Source organism: Chaetura pelagica, unplaced genomic scaffold, assembly GCF_000747805.2.
Source record: "Chaetura pelagica isolate M959 unplaced genomic scaffold, ChaPel_1.0 scaffold79, whole genome shotgun sequence".
Taxonomy (NCBI): domain Eukaryota; kingdom Metazoa; phylum Chordata; class Aves; order Apodiformes; family Apodidae; genus Chaetura; species Chaetura pelagica.
In genome coordinates, this window is record NW_009969339.1 from 1933380 (window position 1) to 1955399 (window position 22020).

General features: G+C 38.5%; 1 protein-coding gene across 1 annotated transcript in view; it reads left to right on the forward strand.

The window, feature by feature from the left end:
* The window catches only part of LARGE (like-glycosyltransferase), a 198577-nt gene that overhangs the window by 89372 nt on the left and 87185 nt on the right, over nucleotides 1-22020 (forward strand). Inside the window, exon 5 of the mRNA XM_010005777.1 lies at nucleotides 2279-2450. Within this exon, the coding sequence (XP_010004079.1) occupies nucleotides 2279-2450 (172 nt within the window). The remainder of the gene's footprint in view (nucleotides 1-2278; nucleotides 2451-22020) is intronic.

Here is a 22020-nt window from a genome sequence, read left to right on the forward strand (position 1 = left end):
ATTTGAACTAACTAAATTAAAAGCATGCCATCCAAAATTAATAACGTAGGGATGGGTAATAATAAAAGCAAGATCAAGACTTCAAATTACTTTAACTCTTACCATGTTAGTATGACTAGAGAAATAATCTCCGTGGATTGTCTAGCACAAGGATGTCAAGTGTTCAGAATTATATGCAGAGTTTGGGGTAAACACTCTGCAGACACCTTGATGTGGTTGTCCTTTCCTAGGACCATCATATGAGAGAGCTAGGACGACAAATAACTAGATCTTTGAGGGTGTGGATTTGAAATTATCTGCTACACGCATAGAAGATATTTCTGGGGAGCACTGAGGTTCATTTTTATTTAAGTAGAGGTTTAATATTAGCGTCTATCTGGGAGGCAGAAACTGGATTTCTCTTTTAAGCAGTATAGAAATTGCAGACAGCAAGAAAGAAAGAACAAAATAGGATAGATGGCTCTTGAAACTCATAAATTAAACCAAGCTGTGTGTTACTTCTCTAATTTTTTTTCATAATTGTTTATAGCAGAATGCTAGCAATCCTTGCTTATGTTACCTCTGGTATTCTATAGTGCAAATCCTATACACAGCACAAGTAAATAATACATAGACTTATGTAGATGGTAATGGCAGCCAGATTGTATATGCAAGCGATTACACATGAATTATATACACAAAGGAACATAAAAATGGATTGCCAAGATGATGTGCCTTTCAAAAAAAAGAGCAAAAAAACCTAAACAAATCTCCACACTTCAGTTTGCACAATCTGTTTTGGTTTTGTTTTAAAATAACCTGATTTTCCTGCCTTTCCCCGTAAAATATTGACTTTCTCCTTAAGGGTTTGTTCTTAGTGCCTTGTGTCTTTAAATGAAATTAGCAGTGGCCAAAAGCTCTGCCCTGATACAGGAACCCTGAGAATACAGAAGAAAGTTGTATGGCTTTCTGAAGGAAATAGAACAGGCCAGCTTATATCAGCAGAGCCCTTGTTACTTCATTAAAGCAACTTTTATTAGCCTTTCTTCAACCACTGTATTAGCACTTCTTCAACCAACTTCCAAATAAAGTTTAGGAACCCATTCTGTTATGGGTAGATTTTCTTCAAGGATTTTGGAGGAAATGAGCTCTTCTGTCCAAAAGCTGTTTCACGTAATGAACTTTACAATGCCCATGAATAGATATGAGACAGTTAAATAACTGAATAAATCACCTCAGTTTTATGAATGCACTTAGATTCTACCTACTTTCTCTGAAGTATAACGTGCCAGGACAAATCCTTAAATCTGTCTCACTCAGGTCCCCTACAGACAAAACACTAGTTGCAGTTAATGGGAGCATGACTTGGGGGAAAACTTAAAACCTGGGAATTGTAGGGCATGCCCTTTAAAACATTAAACAAGGTGTTTCAGACAGGGCAATAGGAACTCTTCAAAAACTTCTATATGTTACTTTCAGCAGCCACTTTGAGTATTTGAGTGCTTGAGTTTTATAGAAAGAAAATGCAGCGTAGCTCGTGGAAAATCCTAGGGCCAGTAATGAATCTCCCAAGTTATTTTAGAAGCTATTTTAGCCCTTACTTAAGAAATGTAAAAGCTTGGGATTGCCTCTTCAATATATGACAAAAAATGTGACTAAAAATGTTCACTCACTTTCTCCAATTTTGAGCATGTCTGTGTGATGTAACTAGTTACAAATTGAAGGTTAAAGTCTTAAGGAGAATTAAAGTTTGAAAGAAACATTTTAATTTTTTTTGCAGTTTTCTGGCCCATTGTTCCAAATGACTGGTCTTTTAAAATTCTGACCTCCAAATCTGTAAGATATAAAAGGAAAAAAATTACATTTGTTACTTCTAGTACAGAGTCAGAAAATTCTGAGAATGGCAAACACAGAAGTTTTTGTTTGGTTTGAAAATGAAAATAATGTACAATACACATGAAATTTTGGATTAAAAATATAGTTCAATTTTATTAAGATACATGGATGTCTCAGAAAGGACTATACCAGATTGAAAAGGCTCAACTAATTTTAATTATGTTGTGTAAATCTGTTGCCTCAAAGAACTTTTTTATTTTCAATCTTTCAGAAACTTTAGCATATTTTACAGGTTCTGAAGTTAATTGAAAAGCAGATGACTGTTTCCACCTGGCATTTTATGTTGTTGTATTGCTGGTACTCAAAGATCTTCCACTATAAGAAGAAACTGGTGTCAGGAAGAGTTTCCCTCTCTAATGAAGATTATTTTTCTTCCTTTTTCCCACTTCCCATTTCCCGTCAGTCGGAAGTGTCTTGGATCCCCAACAAACACTACTCTGGGATTTACGGGCTGATGAAGTTGGTCCTGACTAAGACTCTACCTTCCAATCTTGAGCGAGTCATTGTCCTCGACACAGACATAACATTTGCCACTGACATTGCTGAGCTATGGGCCGTCTTTCACAAGTTCAAAGGTATTCTCATGAATTTTTTAACTGTCTATATTTGTGGGGGAGGGAGAAGGGTAAAGCAAACAGCACAACAGGGCTAAAAGAGCTATCTGAGAATTTGTTATGTTTCCACTCCTTTCAGTCTTTGATGTTTGAATGTAATTGTTCTATTCGTGAGCTCTTTCCTCAACAATATTTGATATAGAATGATTGACAATGCTGATTATCTATGTATCTATACAATTTATTGGTCTAATTATTTGGGACAACTTTACAATACAGTAGATTAGAAAGAATTATGAGGATGCTGTAGTGACTTACCATCCAAGCACCTGTTGGTATTTGATACTTAGAAGAACTTGTTTTATATTACTTCTTATTAATAAAACCTGATTATCACTTTCAGTATAATTTTTCCATGTTACCACTGAAAATGAAGGAAGGTAGGTTCATACTTGGACCAGCGAGGAGGATGAAGGGGATGGATTTATACACATGAATAGAAATGAGTTACTGCTTGCTTCTCTCAATGAGTTGATAAAAGGTTCTGGATTTGAAATATCCAGATAAAGTAGTTTTCTCTACCTATGCCCATTTCCCACAGATTCTTGAAAAAGTCCTGGTAGTTTGACCAAGAAAGGACACTTTCAGAGTAGCTGTTGAAGGAGATGATCACAAGCTCCCCATTACATTGTGACAAGCCAGGGCACTTTCCTGGCTAACACACTGCTAAAACCATTTAATTCTCCCAGGCTCCAGTGTTGCCAGCTTTTCAGAGTCAGAGACATGCCCTGTTGTTCTCCTCTTGCCCTCAGAATATATATTGCAGTGCTGGTAAGTGCAGAGGTATTCCAGTATCTTGGTTTGGAGGTTGACAGCCTGCCTAGATGCATATTACAAGCTCTCTTAAGCTCAAGCAAAATCAGCCTAAGCAAATAGAACTATTTCTTTACAGAAGCCAAAATAAACCACTCTGTTAGAAAGACAACAGAAAAAAAGAGCACATTTACTGTACTTATCCCATGCTGAAATCCACATGGCCTTTATACCTTTCACAGTACCCAGCCAAGGGGAAGGAACTATTATCTTCAGCTCTAGCACTTAGTTCTCATGGCATTTGTTTCCTTTCACTTCTCTGAATACATTGATGTCCCATCAGCAGACCAGAAGCAGTCCCCTTCTTGCTTAACTGAACTATTCACAAACTTGCTTAATTAAGTAATGTAAAGTTTTTCTTCCTCTTCAGGTATTCTGTGTGCCTTTTCACCAAGTCTTTCCTTACACTGAACCTTGAGATGCATATAAATATATACCTTGACAACCATAATTTACATAAATGTGTGCATAGGGAGTAATGCTGTGCTAATTGTGCTGTCTCATTGTGTGCTACTGTTCCATTAATTGTAATATTTTACTGAATATGGTGTATTAGCATCATGTAGCAGGTCAAGAAATGTGTATAAATCGAACTTGGGCACAGACCACCGTATGGTCAAAGATAGCAAAATCTTAATTGAAGCAATGAAGAGGAACATCTCCTTGCTTAGATTTTCTGCCATAGTTTCAGTGAAGGTCCCTTCATATCTTTTTTTTTTACTGGAGAAGGAAACCAAGGATAAACACTGCTTGTAAAGAAAGGAACATGGAGCAGAGTCAGGCCTAAGACTGAGAAAAGTATAGACAGGAAATACAGAAACATGGAGAAGGATAATTACAGGGAGTAAAAAAGTGGGTGTAAGTCAGTCTCCATACAATGAGGCAAAGTTTTTCAGCTGGTTAGAGCTGTGAAAAGCTCTAACTTACACACAGACACAGAATTCCTGTGCTACTGCCAGCCCTCATAACATACATATCACAACTCCCAAATGTATGATTTTTTAAGTTGTCTGGTCTGTCTTTTTAATTCCAGCTGACCACCTGCTTCTCCACAATTCTTTTAATCCTGGCAATAAATTGGTCAGTGTCTACATCTGCTCATCTCCCAGATGGTCATGCACAAAGAAAGAATTAATGGGACAGATCCATAGTCCCATGAATTGAGCAGAGTAGGAGAGAACTTTGAAAGCAATTATGCCCAAAATAGAGATCTTAAATGTTGAGGAGAAGGAAATGTAAGCTTATGTGAATGAGGTTGTTCTACAGCCTGTGTCATTAGGTGCAGTTCCATTAAGCAAAGACTCAATGAAACTTGATCATCCTGGAACGCAAGAGCAATTAATTTGGAAAGATACTGTTGCCTTTTTACTGCTTTGTAAAATATTTATTTTAATCATATGATGATTCTCAGTTTGTCCTCAGTGTCTTTTTATTTCTCCTACCAGCCTTACAAAAGATGCAAAGTATGTCTCATGTAGTTAGCCCCAAATATTCCTATAAAAGCTCTGGTTTTTAACTACTATTTTAACCCCCCCTTCTTGCTTCTCCCTCAGAATTCCCAATTAGTTTATGACAATTTTTATGGGAGGGACAATCTTAGTTGAAACATTACTTAAACAAAAGAGAAGCAAAACTCCTATGACAGGAAGTTCTACTCTCCAAAGGAACCTACCACCATACCCAACTCCAGCTTAGAGGGCAGTTTTAGGACCACAGACTCTCCTTCTAGCAATGTTCGAACACCCAGTTGTTGTCTAGAAGTAACCGTTATAAACCTGCTTGCACAGGAATCTTGTTTGAGCAAATAGTAGATTTTTTTTTTCACATCCGAGCAGGAAAGGCAAGAACTTTCTTGTGTGGATTGCTGCAGAATAACTGATAAGACAGTCCAACACAGCCTCTTCCAATTTACAGCCACACAGATAGATAAGGTCCTAAAGTCTGCAATTCTTTCTGTGCCTGGGAAGACTTTTCTTCCAAACAAAAATAGTGATCAAGAGAGACCAGTAGCTCAGGTTCTTTCTTTCTAGGACACCACATTTGAAAGAAACTCAGATTCAGGATGATCTTGTCATTTAACCAAGTCCAATTTGTTCTCACAGTGTGTTTTAAATAACACCTGCAATACCTAGTATCCTTGTTCTACAAAGATTCTTCTTCCTGTCATCTTAAGAGTTGCTGAAAAGATCAGACTCTTACATAGTAGCTTAATATTTTAGATGATAAAGCTACTATTACATTCACTCTGTAGATGGAAAAAAAGAGTAAGATTCCTTTGTAAATAATTGCTCTTCTGCCCTTTTCTGATAAGTTCTTTGCATATGCTCTTACAATAAATAATCCAACTATTCCGTAACTGAGTGCACAAATGAGGGCTGTACATATGTGGTTTTATTTGAAAATCTCTTCTTTGAAGTGGCCACCTTGGGCTTCAGGAGGAATTCACACCTCTCTGCTAGCCTGAAACAGTATCTCTCAAGCAATGTAACATTGAAAAATCTCTCCTAGCAGGTACTGTGGACTGTATAATTATTATTCTTTTTATATGCAAGCTTCAGTCTCTATGCATAACTATGTCTTTGGGAACCAGTAACTTAAATTTCCAGAATTAGACCCAGCTTTTCAGCTGGTATTTGAACATTTATGCTTTAGCCTTATTCTCTCTTGCTCTCCCAAAGATAAGCAGTTTCTTTTTCTAGGACAGATACATATATACTTCCAAAATATTGACTTAAAAGGTCTGAGTCTGCAGCCAGTCTGGTGAAGATAACCTGTCATGCATGTTTTCTGTGACTTAGTTGGCACTGATTATGTTTTCTATTCATCTTTCACTGGATTTCGACAGTTCTAAACTTGAGCAAGCATCTAGCCTAAGGGCAGAAGAGTGGGACTGTAGATCACTTGCATTCTTGGCTGAAGTGCTGCAAACTGTTCCAGACAGCAAGGATTAGTGTAACCAATATGCTTTTATCATAGAAATTGTGTGAATTCTTCTGAGAAAATAACCAGTCCAAAGCTATACTTTCTGCCATTAGTCTTAAAGTTCTTTTAAAGGCCACATCAGCTAATTGTTTTTATTCTCGCTCACCTAAACTCTTGATATTTAAATGTGGGTTCTTTTTTCAAAACTTCTGATTTTTACTTTAACCACTTGTTAAGTATCGATTCTCAAGAGCACTCGTTGTAAATGGTATTTGGGACCTAACTGTAAGAGTAATCATAATTATTTGTGTTCCAGGTTGGAATTCCAGTCTGGATCACAGCCTCTTTGTGCTGGGTTCTGTATGTATACATAGCAAGAGACAATCTTTCTGCTTTACCTAGTGTCAGGTGACAATTCTTGTGTCTGCCTGGTTCCTTAGGCCATTAGTATGTATGGGTCACAGCTGAGACCCACAAATGAGGCTTGAATAATCCCTGGTCAGTGTAAGGGACTCTGTGTTAAGTTGAATACCACATCTAAAGGCATTACAGTATTTGTAATGTAACATGTAACTCCAAGGCAGTATTGACAATCCAGCTAGCTGATGTGATAAATATTTTAAGTACTTTAAAACCATAGAGATGGGATAGTACGTAAGTAGTGTATTTCAAATAATTCTACTTGTAGCTTAAGTCATCCAGAGAATATAAGCTACAATTAGTGTTCATCTGTGCAAGTAAATCTTCCCTGGAAAGCTGATGAAGGCAATAAGGCAGAATCACCTACCTCCATTAACCAAGCATCCAAGAAGGAGAAATGACAAGCTTAATAGGAAGACTAAGATTACCATATTCATACTTTGCATGAATAAAAACATGCTATAGCAGCTGTTTGCTTTGTGTCAGGAGCTCAAACAATGATAAAAATCCATACTGACATAATAAATATCAGAAAAGGTCAACAGTGATTTTGGTGCAGGATCAAGTGCCCACAGCTGAAGAGAGATTGGCACATAGTCAATCCCAAACTTAAAATTTGCAAACATTTGGTATGTGGGAGCTTTGGCATATTGCTCTGCAGAATGCCTGAGGTCACAATCTAGGTTCGTGCTATTTTTGCAGCTTCTTCAGGAAAAAGAGCAAACAAAAAAAAAAAAATCACAACCATCATAAAATTCAACATCTTGTGTAGGTGGTTTAGTAATGATACTGTTACAAGAACTATTATGCATACATTTGTAATATCAGATGTATGCATAACTTTTCTTTGTGTGTGCATTTAATGTGGCAGAAAGTGAGATGCTGATGGCACCAGTGAGAGTCAGGCAGAGTAGGCAGGTGCTGTATAAATTTCCCTGAATTTGCCTCCATCAGTGCAGCCTCGCTTTAATAAACTATACCTGTCATAGACCTAGGCTCTTCTACAAAGATTGCACTTTATAGGTATGCTCTTCTGATGATGATGTAAAATATTCCCTTGTTGCCAAGATTAAAATCTAAAATTTATTGTCACCTATTGCTGAAGCCAGAGTTTGAACCACAAAATTGATTCTGGGTAGGTTCTGTAGTTCAGTCTGTCAGTTTACACTGAGTAAATCATTAAAGCTTCTACAGATCATTTTGAGACAGGATCTCTGTGGGCTGACACACTGTTTGTATTAAATCCCACAGAGATCTTTCTGTTCCTTCTGGTCAGTACAATAGACTTTCTTTTCTTACTAATCAAGAGGAAGGTATTAGGAACATGCACCTTAATTACTGTGTGTAAAAATCTATGGTATGAGTCAGTCTTTTTGTGAAGGAAACAGGATCACATTGTAGCAGAGTGCGTTAATAAAACTGTCAGGCAGCTATAAAAACAGCTTAAAATTATCTGAGTTTTTATAGGTGTCTAAAAAGGCCGAATGCCACTTGTCTTTGCTCATAAAAGGAACATCTGTTAGTTTGTGAAAGACTTCTATGTAAGTGTTAATTGGTCAGGCTGCAGTACATAGCTCATCCTAGGGTTATTCCACAAATGAATTACATTTTCTCTTTGAAAATGTCCCTGTGGAGACTATCTGCTTAAGATTCTCTATTCCTGATTGTTATATCATGTTGTTTTCTTCTTTCTACTGCAGCAACTTTGAAGCTTCCTTGGTGAAGAATACAGTTTCTTAGCTATAGCTAAGGGAAATGTTGGGGTGTGTCATGCTCCTCTGTCTTCACGATGTTTGTCACCTTTGTGTGAAACTACAGGAGTGAACATTGAATTCCAGTTTATCTTGGTGAAGAGCCAAACAAAGTAAGGATTTAGGATATTCAGAAAAGATACAAGTTTTTAACTGTGATTGCAGGTTAATTTTGCTGATATTAATTAGGAGGAAATCAAGCAAAGAGATGGGACTTAGTGATTTTGTGGGTCTAAGGAAACACTCCTGTCTCTGCACACTTGTCAGATAAGATGACTAGCTGGAAGTCCTTTTTTTCCCCCTTTTTAGAAATTTGTAATTGCAGTTTGCTTTGCCATGGTATTCCTTTATCGAGGAGGCAGTATGTGAGGAAGTTGATCTCAGTAAATGAGCTCCAGAGGAGAGAGTTTATCATATGGATCAGCGTGTGCACATTCTAGTTTATGGGGTTTAATGTGACAAGAGATATAATCAGAAAATTCTGATTATGAATTGCTGCCAAAATAGAATGGCTGCAGTTTCTGAAACATCTGTAGTTCTATTTTAGATGAATGCTTCTTTGTCTGTTTCTGTCACCAGGCAGAAATTTTTAGAGGTGAAAGGCCAACAATGCATAGAAAGGGGTAAATTCCAAAATAAAACAAAAGATTTGGGTTCTTTACTTTTCTGTTTTGATTTCCAAGGGATACCCTTTGGTCATGTTCTCAAGCTTTTTCCCACAGGGACTAAGAATGTTGTAATTAAAACTGAAAGCTGATATTCTTTTGTCACCTTATGTTTCCACCACTGGAGCTTTCAGAATAAAAAAACAATACATACTACTAGATTTCTAACAAAATATTCTTGGCTACACTGACATTTTGAGGATTTGTTTTCTACCTGCTCAATGTGAATGTAATGCTTTTCTGCATTATTTTTCTCCAGTCTTTGTTACCCTGCCACTCATTCTACAGCTGTCTTTTTGGCTTGGATGCTATGATGTGTTGAACACCCAAAACAGCTTCTGTCCTCTGAGCTCTTTCTTTAAGATTTAAAGGCACTTAATTCTATTCATCTCAAGTACTCCAACCATGGAGAATATACCTAGAGCTTTTTTAATTTCCTCACAAATATTTATTGAGAAATCTGGGCAGAATGCATCAGAGGAGCAAAGTGCATATCCCCATCTCCCTTGACTAGCAGAAGCTGTGACTTTCCAAAAGCTAGAAAATCCAGCTTCCAGAGGGCAAACACTGAGGAAGGAGCATTTCTGCTTTGTGTTTTTGTTCTTGGCAAAGGAAGAGTGCATTTCTGGGAATGGGATGCCAGTAGGCTGTGCTGAAATGAAAACCTATGAGAACAGTGGGCAGAAACAAACTGAGGAGGAAAATAAAAATAACCTCACCATCCCAAATGAAAAGAGGAAAACAGTCAGGAGTTGCTGTCCACTGATAAATGTTTTGGGTTGATGATTTTCTCCTGCAATCTGTTCACCTTCTTGTGCAATTATACACATGCTCCCCTCAATATGTTTGGTACCCCTGCCTCATCAACTCACAACTTGCTTAATGGTGAAAGGCCAACAATGCATAGAAAGGGGTAAATTCCAAAATAAAACAAAAGATTTGGGTTCTTTACTTTTCTGTTTTGATTTCCAAGGGATACCCTTTGGTCATGTTCTCAAGCTTTTTCCCACAGGGACTAAGAATGTTGTAATTAAAACTGAAAGCTGATATTCTTTTGTCACCTTATGTTTCCACCACTGGAGCTTTCAGAATAAAAAAACAATACATACTACTAGATTTCTAACAAAATATTCTTGGCTACACTGACATTTTGAGGATTTGTTTTCTACCTGCTCAATGTGAATGTAATGCTTTTCTGCATTATTTTTCTCCAGTCTTTGTTACCCTGCCACTCATTCCACAGCTGTCTTTTTGGCTTGGATGCTATGATGTGTTGAACACCCAAAACAGCTTCTGTCCTCTGAGCTCTTTCTTTAAGATTTAAAGGGACTTAATTCTATTCATCTCAAGTACTCCAACCATGGAGAATATACCTAGAGCTTTTTTAATTTCCTCACAAATATTTATTGAGAAATCTGGGCAGAATGCATCAGAGGAGCAAAGTGCATATCCCCATCTCCCTTGACTAGCAGAAGCTGTGACTTTCCAAAAGCTAGAAAATCCAGCTTCCAGAGGGCAAACACTGAGGAAGGAGCATTTCTGCTTTGTGTTTTTGTTCTTGGCAAAGGAAGAGTGCATTTCTGGGAATGGGATGCCAGTAGGCTGTGCTGAAATGAAAACCTATGAGAACAGTGGGCAGAAACAAACTGAGGAGGAAAATAAAAATAACCTCACCATCCCAAATGAAAAGAGGAAAACAGTCAGGAGTTGCTGTCCACTGATAAATGTTTTGGGTTGATGATTTTCTCCTGCAATCTGTTCACCTTCTTGTGCAATTATACACATGCTCCCCTCAATATGTTTGGTACCCCTGCCTCATCAACTCACAACTTGCTTAATTATATGTTTTTTCAGAAGGCTATTTAAAAAAACCCACAGACTCTAATGTCTGCTAGTCTCCTTGGGTGGTGCCTATAAACTATGTCCATGTACTACTCAGTCTGGCCAGTCACTCTGTGTTCCCTAGGTGACAGTAGAGCAGAGTAAGTGCAAGAGCAGGCAGTGAATATGGAGGGAGTGGCAACCTGTCCATCAGTCCAATTAATAATGTATAATAATAATGATTCACCTCTGCATGTGTGAAAAGCCAAGCCCATGAAACGCGTGGGTAATTCACCTAAAAAATGAAGCTTGCTGTAAGATTTGATACTGAAATGACTAGGACTAAAGAAAGAATTATATGTAATAGATAGGTTTCCATGCCTGAGGCCCTCATTCCAATCACATGCAATCTGTCAAGCACATATGCTTTTCCCAGTTCTCTGTGATATGCATTGTAATAACTTAATATTCTGTTTTCTCCCCTTCTGAACCAGGCATATCCACTGAGCTTACCTCTTTCTGCATTAGCAATCCGTATCTTTAAGGACCCATTTCCAATTACAAAGCTCTCATCTGAGGTTTCACCTTTTTGGTTTCATGCTGCAAATTACGTCTGTAATACTGTTCTTGGCAGCATATGGGTTTGCGTAGGGTAAAGTGGCATAGGGAATATCTGTCTCACGTGCTGAAGCTGGAAGGTAGAATGTGTTGCCCAGAGGTCAATGGCATGATTGTCCCGTCAGTGGGATGAGTGCATGGTTTTGCTCTCTGCAGAAGCAGGGAAGAGGGGAAAGAGAAAAAAACAAAATTAAACCAATTTATTACATAACTGAACTGAGTCTGTGTACAGATGCACCATGAGCACAAAACTATTACAGCTACATGACCTAAAAGTTAGACATGTAAATGAAATAATAATCAGTTCAATTCTATGGAAATAGTAGAAACCTAAGAGTTTTCCTTTGTCCAAGCAATCTAGAGAACCAGGGATGCTTGAGCCCCTTATTTTAACCCCCAAGCTAAAAGAAAGAGTATGTCTGTAGTGGAACTGCTTCCTATTGCATCTCCCAAGTGTCTTTATTTTACTTAAATTTCAAGCTTGCTCTACTCCATGTGCTTTGCAGTAATCTTTTGCTTGCATTCAGCATGGGCCAAGCAGTTAAATTAAATGAAGGAGCTTTACTCTTGCTGATCCTTTCCTCCAAGGAAGTCTTTTCTGTGCTTCGAGACCTAACTCTTCCAGTTACATACCAAAAGGTGATTGATAAGCATACAGTAAAACTCAAGGACCAAGTCTTGCAACGTCTTTTATGTGTTTTTATTTTATTTCCTGCATTTAGTCACCGTAGAATTCATAATTTGAGCTTAAGTGTAAAGTATGGTGATCTGTAACAACCTCCATTGCACGAGGGCTGGTCCTGGAAAGAATTAGGACCTGAATTGCAAAATTCGTAGCTCCTGTAAGCGGTGTGCAAGTTCACATCAGTAAAGGAGATGCACATTTGACATCTTCTGTTGAAAACCTAGGCCAATGTATGTTTCCTTTGCACTGCTTGAATGCTTAAAAAGATCTCAAGATCCAAGCTGATGCTATTCCTGCTTGGGTGCAAGGTGAGCCCTGTGTCAGCTGCTTCTGGTCCTCATGGTTCTGGGATTCATTCTGGAGCTATGACTGATCATAACAGCAAAACAGCTTCTTGAGGGCCATTGACTACTGGCACAACTAAGTGAAACCCTGAAGCTACTTATGTCTGTGTTTGAGGATGCAATGTCTATCTGTCTGCTTAGGGACTGGAGGAGCTGTCAAATAAGTGCTGTTTTGACATACCAAGAGAATTTGTCTGATGGGAACAGAGGTGGAGACGTAGAGAAAGTAAGCTGTTACAGTGTTCAGTGATGCTGTTGATAAATAAGCCAGACTGTGAACCATCCCAGGTATGAGGATCTAGCACATGCTTATTGCTTCTGCACTTCTGAAACACATAACTTTGAGCAGGACTGAAGCCCTACAGTGAAGTGAGCCATCATACTTCTTCTCATATAAAGTTGTCCTTGGCTGACTCAATGCTAGTGGTAGCAGTCTTCTCTCATGCACACAAAATGTCTGCCAGTTTATGCTCACAGCAACTTAATGAAATGCACATCACCTCTGAAACTGGCTCAGGATCTCCTGACTTCGTTAATTCCTGGCATTACCATGTCGTGCTGCATATGTTATGTTTAATAGACAGTAATAATACTTTCTTCCTGCTTGCTTCAGGATACGATTATCATAGGTGCCTAGTGGCATTCTGTAAGACTGTCTACAGGCTTTTTGCCAACCTGCTTCAGAGTCATATTGGCACCAAGTTTTACAGTATTAGAAGGTTCAGGCACTTTCCCAGACTACTAAGAAATGATGATCTGAGTAGTATTACACTGAAGTCCTGAAATCCTGAGAGAGCACATCTCGGCTGTTAGGAACTAGCTTTACAAAACATTGGAGTGAACTGGATGATTCTGACTTAGATCAGCAAAGAAGCTCCTGTATTTCCTGATTTACATAAATATTCCTGCTTTGAACTTACAGCTTCTTTTATAGTCTAACTAAAAGAAGATGTGAATAGAGGAGTAATGCTCTCCTTTCAACTCTAGACCCCTGGTATGGGTCACAAGTGAAGAGTTGGGTGACCTCAGCCAGGTATGACGTGCATGAAGGCTGAAGTGAGTCAGCAGTGCAGCAAAGGGATGCACTGCTGGGGTACAAGTTTTGAGGCACCTCATCAGAATTAGAAGAGAATGTTTGCACACTGTCAGTTCCATTCCATGGTCATACAATTCTTTCAAACATAGTAATAGGAAGTGAACATAACTGGTAGATAAATGAGAAAACTGTGGAGCTGGAAGGTGGGAGTGAGTATGCAGGATACTGAGCAGGAAAGAAAGAATAGGAAAAAGGGAGAAGTGGCAACCCATCCCAAGTTAGTGAAGATAATATATCTTGAAACCTATCTGAGATTAGATTAAAATGTTACTTTTTGCAGTAAGTTTCTGTGAAGCTATATAGAAGCAAGTGTATGGATCTAGAAATTTTCTGCATTTTCTTGGCAGCAGCATCTGACCATAAGAAAAAAACTTGTCAAAGAAATAATTAAATACACAGTACCATTTAAGGAGCTAATCCAGAATTTAGTTCCGTGTAATTTTGGCCTGTCCCTCCCACAAGGTAGGTAGTCCAGATATCATCCCCACTGGGCTACTCTCTGCAATTAGTCCTACTGTCATTGTCACCACTTTTTTTTTGTTTTGCTCTGCTTGCGGACCAGAACTTCTAGTCCCTGTTTCCAAAAAAGAGTGGTAAGAAGGTTCTGCACACCTATTGCCTTGAAACAAAGTGGTTTTCTTCCTCTTCCTGAAGACTTTTGATCATTGTAACTCCCAATTTAGTCTTTGTTTGGGGTAGGAAGGCTAAGAATGATTTATGAAATTGAGAAGAGCAGTGATGAAGCTCTATTCTTGTGATTTTTGGCTTTGGTTTTATTCTATTGCTTTTAAAGGTTTAGTTGCCATAACAACCCAAAGTAGTCCTGTATTACCATAGAAACATGCTGTTGTGGTGACAGTTTTTATGAGGAGCTTTTTTTTTTCTTTTACACATAGTGTCTTTAACACTGGCCTTTTTGCAGGTCTATGGCACTACACTACAGGAGTTCCAGAAGGTGTCAGAATGACGTAATAAACAACAAAAAAGCATGTACTTAAATGCAGGAAGGAAATATGGGGTCATGGTTGACTGAGAACAGAGAAGGTGTTCAAGTATCCTTTGCTTAACTTGGAGATCAAAAGTATTGAGCTAATCACTCCATATGAGTAATTACTCAAACAAGAGCACAACAAAACAGTTTAGGGTTTACATGATGTACCTGGGAATTAGTGTAAAAAAACCAACTTGTCATGATAGTCATAGTTACCAAAAGACAGGACTACTTTAATGTTCTCTGCATGGGGCTGGTCCTTGAGACTATTCAGAGGCTGAAGTGAGAACTGTGGAATGAGGCAGCAGTCTACTAAAGCACTGCTTCGTGCTGAGAGCTGGCTCCAGCTGCATGCTGATGGCCTGTGAGCTTCAGGGTTGTGACTTGGCAAACCCTACTTTTTTTTTTTATTTGTCTATATTCAGGACTTTGCCTCTCTTTGAGTGTTATCTTTAACTGCTCTGCTCTTGCATTGTCTCTTGGGTTCGAATGGCAATAGAGCTTTTCCTTCCACAAATCTGCAACTCCATCTACTTGTTATTTGGCTCTCCTAAAGCAGTGGATTGTTGGAGTTCTGGAGTGTTGAAATTATGGACCACTTGCAGAGCATTTGCTGTGTCCCAGCAAACCACTGTAGTACAGAGTACACTGTTACAGGTTAATAATTTTATCATAAGCCATGCAACTTACTTGGAAAGAGGATCGACAAGTATAGCCAGTCAGCTGTGGAAATTTTTATTGATCAGTATTTTTATGGTACACAAGTTTATCAGTTTCCTGTAATCAGTTGCATCAATGATGGAAAAACTTTTCATTACTGATATGGATGTTTTGAAGAACATAAAAGCTCCCAGCTAGGATCCTTTTCCATTACATCCTGAAAATATGTTGGCTTCTGCTCCATGAAAAAAAACTTCAGAGGGACTTCTATATCACCTTGAAATTAGCTCTTATTTCAATTAAATTACTGAAGACTGACCACCATGCGATGTGATTTCTACTCATTAATCTTACTAAGTAGCTACACTCAGTACAAATCCATTCTCTGAACAGTTCTTCTGCCTCTAATGCAGAACAGGCTGCCATCACCTTATTTTATTTTTTTTTCAACAGTCTTGCTGTAAACTCTGGGCTTCATAGTTGGATTTTATGTCTGGATTAGAAGATCTTAATTTTCTCAAGAGCTGGGCTATGTGCAGATGCTCAGAGCTGCCCTCTTTTGCACTTGTTTAATAATTAGAAAACTCACTGTTGAGGAGAACATAAGCATTTGTGAGTTCTTGTAAAATGCAATTACGTCAAACCAAATAATAGACATAGTCTGAGCTTTTTAAAATTGCTTCTGCCTTACCCAGTACTAATGCTAAGGCAGCTGTTGCCCCTTATATGAGCTTCATTTTTAACAGAGCCCTACTTATCAGCCAATAATCCTTCCTTCAGTTTCACTACTGATTCATTTTTTCTTTCCTGTCTTACTTAACTGAGATTGCTGTTTGAAGTGAGCTCAGCTACCGAGGCAAGATGGCAGTCCCAGGGAGCATGTCAGGGATGGCTCTAGGTCCGGAATATGTACCTGTGCAGAGAGAGAATTTGTGCAGATTTGCCTTTAAATTGAAGCAAAGATAAGGAAGAGCTGCAGGTTGCAATACATTCCTTGCCAGCCCTGTAACAAAGGAGAAGTTATCCTAAACCCCTGTATTCCCCTGGGAGTCTCAGTATACTGGCAACATAGAACATAAAACCATCATTGGGCAGCAAGCACTACTCTTCAATGTGTTTCAGTGGCAATGGTTCATTCAAGGCTGTTTTGTCATTGCAGATGTGAAACAAATATTTGAACTTACTTGTTTTTCACCTTTCTTATGGTTTACAACCTTTGTCCCATCTTCCCATCATTGTGTGTTTTCTACAGAGCATTGAAAACATTAACAGTCTATACCTGAGATCCTTCTGCAGTTCCTTGCTGGAACACACTCTTCCCTGAACTGGTGATCTGCAGTTAACCTTTCCCTGAAAGGCATATTATGAGGAACAGAGACTTATTGGTGAAGTATGGTGTTTAGTGATTGGGTAAATAAAAAACTGGAGATCTTGGAAATAGATCGAAATGTCACCGACATCTACCACTAAGTGTTATTCTAGTATAAATTCACTGGTTCATTTCTGTTCCAAAATATTAATGGATTAACTATTCTGAGAAACCTTACCCTGGATCAGATACCATCTGTCTTTCCATAGTAAGCTTAAAGTCAGCGTAAACTCCAAATCATGTGTTCTTACTAATGCAATAAAAATGTCATTCTGTGCCCACATTTGATTATATATCAGATTTGCTCTGCTGGATGATTCAGTCATGAACAGATCCTGTATACTAATGAACACCAAGCCATCACTGGAGTGGGGCTTGGACTAACTGTTGAAATATATTGCTCTGGTGTACCTTGCTATGTAGCTCTGACTTTCACATTGAAGGCAGATGGGAATGCTAATTTCTTGGGATGAAGCTTGGAAGGCAGAATCTAAAGTAGAAGTAATTTGATTTTAGAGATCCCGAGCTATGATTAGTCTTAATTTATCCCTTGGTAGAAGAGGAAGATGTTTAATCATTTCACTAACAATATGTAAGGTCTCCAGATTATCAAAATTAAGAATTTAAGATTGGGTTAGAAATCTCTGGAAAGTGTGTTGTGACCTGGAGAGCACCTTTGATTATTTTCATCCCTCTGTGACCAGTGCTTGAAAAAGCAATGATAAACTCTGAAGAAAGTTGCAACTGGAGTTCAAAGCAAAGACAGGATAACTGTGATTTTAGGCTGAGAGGTTTTTGGGGAAAAAAAAGATGTCAGGCTTACATGTCCACCTCTGCAAAAATGCACTGAGGATGTACTTCTTAAGACATCTAAAATAGCTAGTACTTTTTGTTCTAGTCTCCAAAAACTGCCTCTGTCTGGCCTAGCTGTCAGGCAAAACATGAGCTTTTTAGCTTAGATGAAGCTTTGTAGCTTAGATGCCTTCCTTGTTCATAGTGGGTCTGTTGTCAAAGGGCAAAGAGTAGGCAAACTCTTCCAGATGAATCAGGATAAAGTCGTATCACAATTGTATTATTAACCCAAAAGCTTGAAGCACCTTTACCAATTGTCAGTGCCCATTTCCTGCCTTGCAAGTGGAATTAGAATCTCTCAGCAATATATTGAAAACAATTTAATATCATCCAGCATTTGCCATAAGTGAAGTTGTAAGTAATTAGTACTAATGATACTTATGAGGAAAAACAGGTGTGGCTGAATCATGCTTAGACTTAGAGACTTAGAATATACACAAACTGAAACTAGTTTTTCAATTATATGTTAGGGTTGTTGCAGAGTTTCTTCATCTATTCTAGTGCTATTGGTGAAGAAGTATATTGAGACAGCAGGACATTGTAAACATTTCTCCTGAGATCTCACCAAAAGTTTTAATGTAATTGTGTAGGATTAATGTACTAAAAAACAAACATTTTTCCCCAATAAGGTTTTTCACTAAAACCCCAGTGTTACTAATGGAAATCTTAAGAAATGTATGAAATTAGGCCAAGATCCTTGTCTTGTTTACCACAGACTGCATCCAGAGTAACTCCATTGATGAAAATGATCTGTGAATCCTGCTTTTAATTAAAAAACAGTGCATACATGAGATGCACTTTGTGGGGGCTTTCTAAGACAGCAGATTTCAGTGAGTAGTAGTGGTTTCCCAGGAGTAATCTTACCATCTCTGTTCAACATGAAACCAAGAAAACAGTTGATCCAAATAAGGTTGTGCTGGGTTTTTTTATGGAAAAAATAAAAAGCTGTGAAACTCTCTATTAAAATTCTATTTAAAATTATGGAATCAAACTTCCAGAAGCTGTGAAATATATGAAAATATATGGTGATGAAAAAAGAGAAGATGTGTTAGCTTTCATTTAGGTCCAAATAGCATGGGGTTTGTCTCTTGATGCCTGAGCTCTAGTTTAAGGGACTCCTTTGTTTATTCCATACGCTATAGCCCATGTTATAGCTGCACAGCCCTTTCCTTAAAATGCCATTGAAGTATCAATTGATAATTACTTGCCAAACTGATATGATTCCTTGTGAGTCACAAGTCCTAGCTACAGGGTGACAAGAAAAATAGCTAGATTTTTCTGGCTGTACAGCACTTTTACTAGGGTGTTTTAGATATCCAGCATAGGTGCTCTGCTGTGCCTGTCTACTGTCAGCACTGACCAGAGCTTTTTCTTATCACATCACTTAAAGCTCAAGCAAGACTCATCATTAGAGGACAGAGGATCTAACTCAAGCAGGGGCTCAGTGCCAGGGAGCCTCACAAGTGAGATGAGAATCAAGCAGTTCCTGTCTCTCAGTTCCTGCGTATGGCACAAGAGATCATAGCTCTCCTTCTTTATTTTCTAATATGCTGCTTTGCACCAGTTTCCACCCCGTTCATTGTTGCTCCTTATTGGTTTCTATTCCTCAAACTTATTTACTTGTGGTTTTACCTTCAGTCTTATCCCTCTAGATCTCCTTGTAACATTTCTGATTCGGTGGTGTATGCAATAGCTCTCAATTTAATGACACCTACACTGGTATTCAGGGTGCATTTTACCCTGCTTTCAGTACTGTTAGCATTCAATTGGGCTACCTCAGCTGAAGAGAATAGAGGAATTTTAACAGCCCCATGTATCACAGGTCTAGATACCCACAAAATGAAGCATGTGTGGCATCAACATGCACTTTTTGTAGCTGTGAAATAACTACAGGATTCCATTTTTATTTTCAATGCCATTCCTCCCTTCCATCTCTTTTTATTTTAAGGTTTAATCCTCTCCTTAAATTTTTCCCAAGTCATGGGTTATTATTTTCATAGGCAGTTCAGCCTTTCCATTATGAATGCCTCTGCTTTTTCACTGAGCATCACTGGAAAGGATGTGTCTCTGACCCACCTCCCCTGCTCACTAAGTCAGCTGCCTTTGAAGTACATGTAATAAATTTCCTCTGATGGTAAAAAGAAAAGCCTCATTAGTTCCAGGCCATATTTGGGAGGCACCTCTAATCCACACTTGTTCTGCTTCTTTCTTTTTAATGTTTAATTATTGCTACACCTTACTTGACTCATGCATTCTTATAGTGGTGAGGTTTTCCTGCATTCTCCCAGCCTCCCTTAACGTTTTAATTTCCTCTCTCAAAGCCTGGATCTCATTTGCATGAAAGTCTGTGAAATGCCTGGCAAAAGACCATAGCAAAGAAACCCATGTGTAGTAGGTTGCGATAGCTGAACAAGGCAGGAATCTCTCCTCTCCTGTAGAACCTCCAGAAAGAGAAAGATGACATAACTCCAAAGATAGGCAGCTGCTGGCAGGGAGATGTAACACTGGCAGGTCTCCTGAAGAGGCCATTTGGCAGTGAAACACAAGTGAAAACAAAATGTCCCAGAGAGGATGCTCTGATGCTCACATTTGTTTTTCCTTTGGGTACTCTCCCATCTAAAGTGTACAGCATGACTTAGACCCCTTAGTATTCCAGTCTTATTTAATATGATCTGCATATGCAACTATTTCACCATGGTCTCACTGAAAAGTTAGTTAAAAGTCTGATCATCAGTACTTGATGTTACCTGTCTGTAGTCTATACAAGGTGAACTGCAACTTGCTTTTCCTTGAAACTGAAGAGTTGTTTCACATAATGCCAGTCTAGCTTTGCTTTTAGTGCAGTGCTTTGCATTGATACAGCAGCACCAGGGGCTGGAATTTGGGCAAATCCTTACAACATGTAAGTACTTCTAATGGGAGAAACAAAAATGGTATTTATAGGCAATTATCAGCATTTTTACAGCATTTGATACTTTCCCTCTTATTACACAGAAGGTAAGAGGAAATGGCTAAGTTACCCAGTAGACGGAAACAACATTCTAGTAGCAAGCAGGTTAGTTTCTTGGATTTTTTTCATGGTAGTTGAGTGATTTTGGTTTGTGTGTTGTTTTTTTTTAACCTGTCAGGTTTTACTGGGCCTGGCTAGAATAAAGTTAATTTTCCTAAAAGCAGCTCTTATGGCACTGTACTTTAGATATTTGAGCAAAACAGTACTTGATAGCACAGTAATATAGTAACCTTTACTGAACAGTGTTTGCACAGCACCAAGGCCTTCTGGTTTTCACTCTCCTCAACCACCCAGTGAATAGATAAGGAAATGTGCAGTAGGCTGGGAGGTGACATAGCCAGTCAGATGACTTGAACTAGCCAGAGGTACATTACACTATATGGTGTCATGCTCAGGAATAAAAGGGAAAAGAGAGGACTTCAGGGGGTTAGCCAGCATTTGCCTGGTGACTGGCTGAACAGCAGTCTAACCACATCTTGTGGTGAGTGATTGCATTTACGTCACTTGTGGGTTTTTTTCCCTTCCACTTTATCCTTCACTTATTAAACAATTTTGTTGTTGTTTTTTTTTATCTTGACCCCCAAGTTTTCCTGCTTTTATTCTCCCTTTCCTCTTTCCCCATGCCACTGAGTGGGGCTGGGATTGAATGACTGACTGTGTGGTGCTTATCTGTCCACCAGAGCTAGCATACAACACAGGTATAAAAAGCTCTGCCAGCTAGCTATCAGTATGGGACCAATATGTCTTTATCTCTACTGTATCCTGGCTGGCTGCATGAACATTTGATGGCTACCAAGGAAATACCAATTCTGTTACAAAACCCTGGCATCAGAAAATATACATATAGCTATGCCAGGGAAAGTAAAGGTATCAGCATGGCATTCTGCACATAGGAGGAAAGATTCTGTGTGAGAAGGAATAAATGGACCTGAGATACTGACTTTGAGAGGTTAGTGCCTGAGACCTGGCTTAATGAGGACAGCCTGCCATGGCAAAACCCTCGAAGATTAGGAGACCTACATAAAATCATAGTGTTAAGTAAAAAAGCATATAATTCTTGTTTTTTGTCTGGCTCACTAATGTTACACTTCCTTGCTTTTCACAGCAGTCATAAGAGCAAAAAACTTACTTTCTAAAAAAAGCAGAAGAAAAGCAAGTTTTTCCCATTATTATCTACTTCTAGAATATGCAATACTAATAAACACTGTCAAGGTGTGGTGCAGCTCCTGCTGCCAAGCCCCATAGAGGAAGGAAGATACTGGACTGTAGAAACATAATTAATTTACAGGATTTTCATTTGACTAATTCTTAGGAGTGTTTTCAGCCCCTGCCAAAAAGCAGAGTACCTTCATGAAATTTCACAGTATGGTCGAAGTTCTTTGGCAATATTCAAGGACATTTTAATCCTCTAAACCCAAAGCTGTTTAACAGGGCACAAGTAAGAGCAGTAGATCTAAAACCAGCTGAGAGGTATCATTAAACAACAAAAGCAATAGCATGGTTATAATGCCACT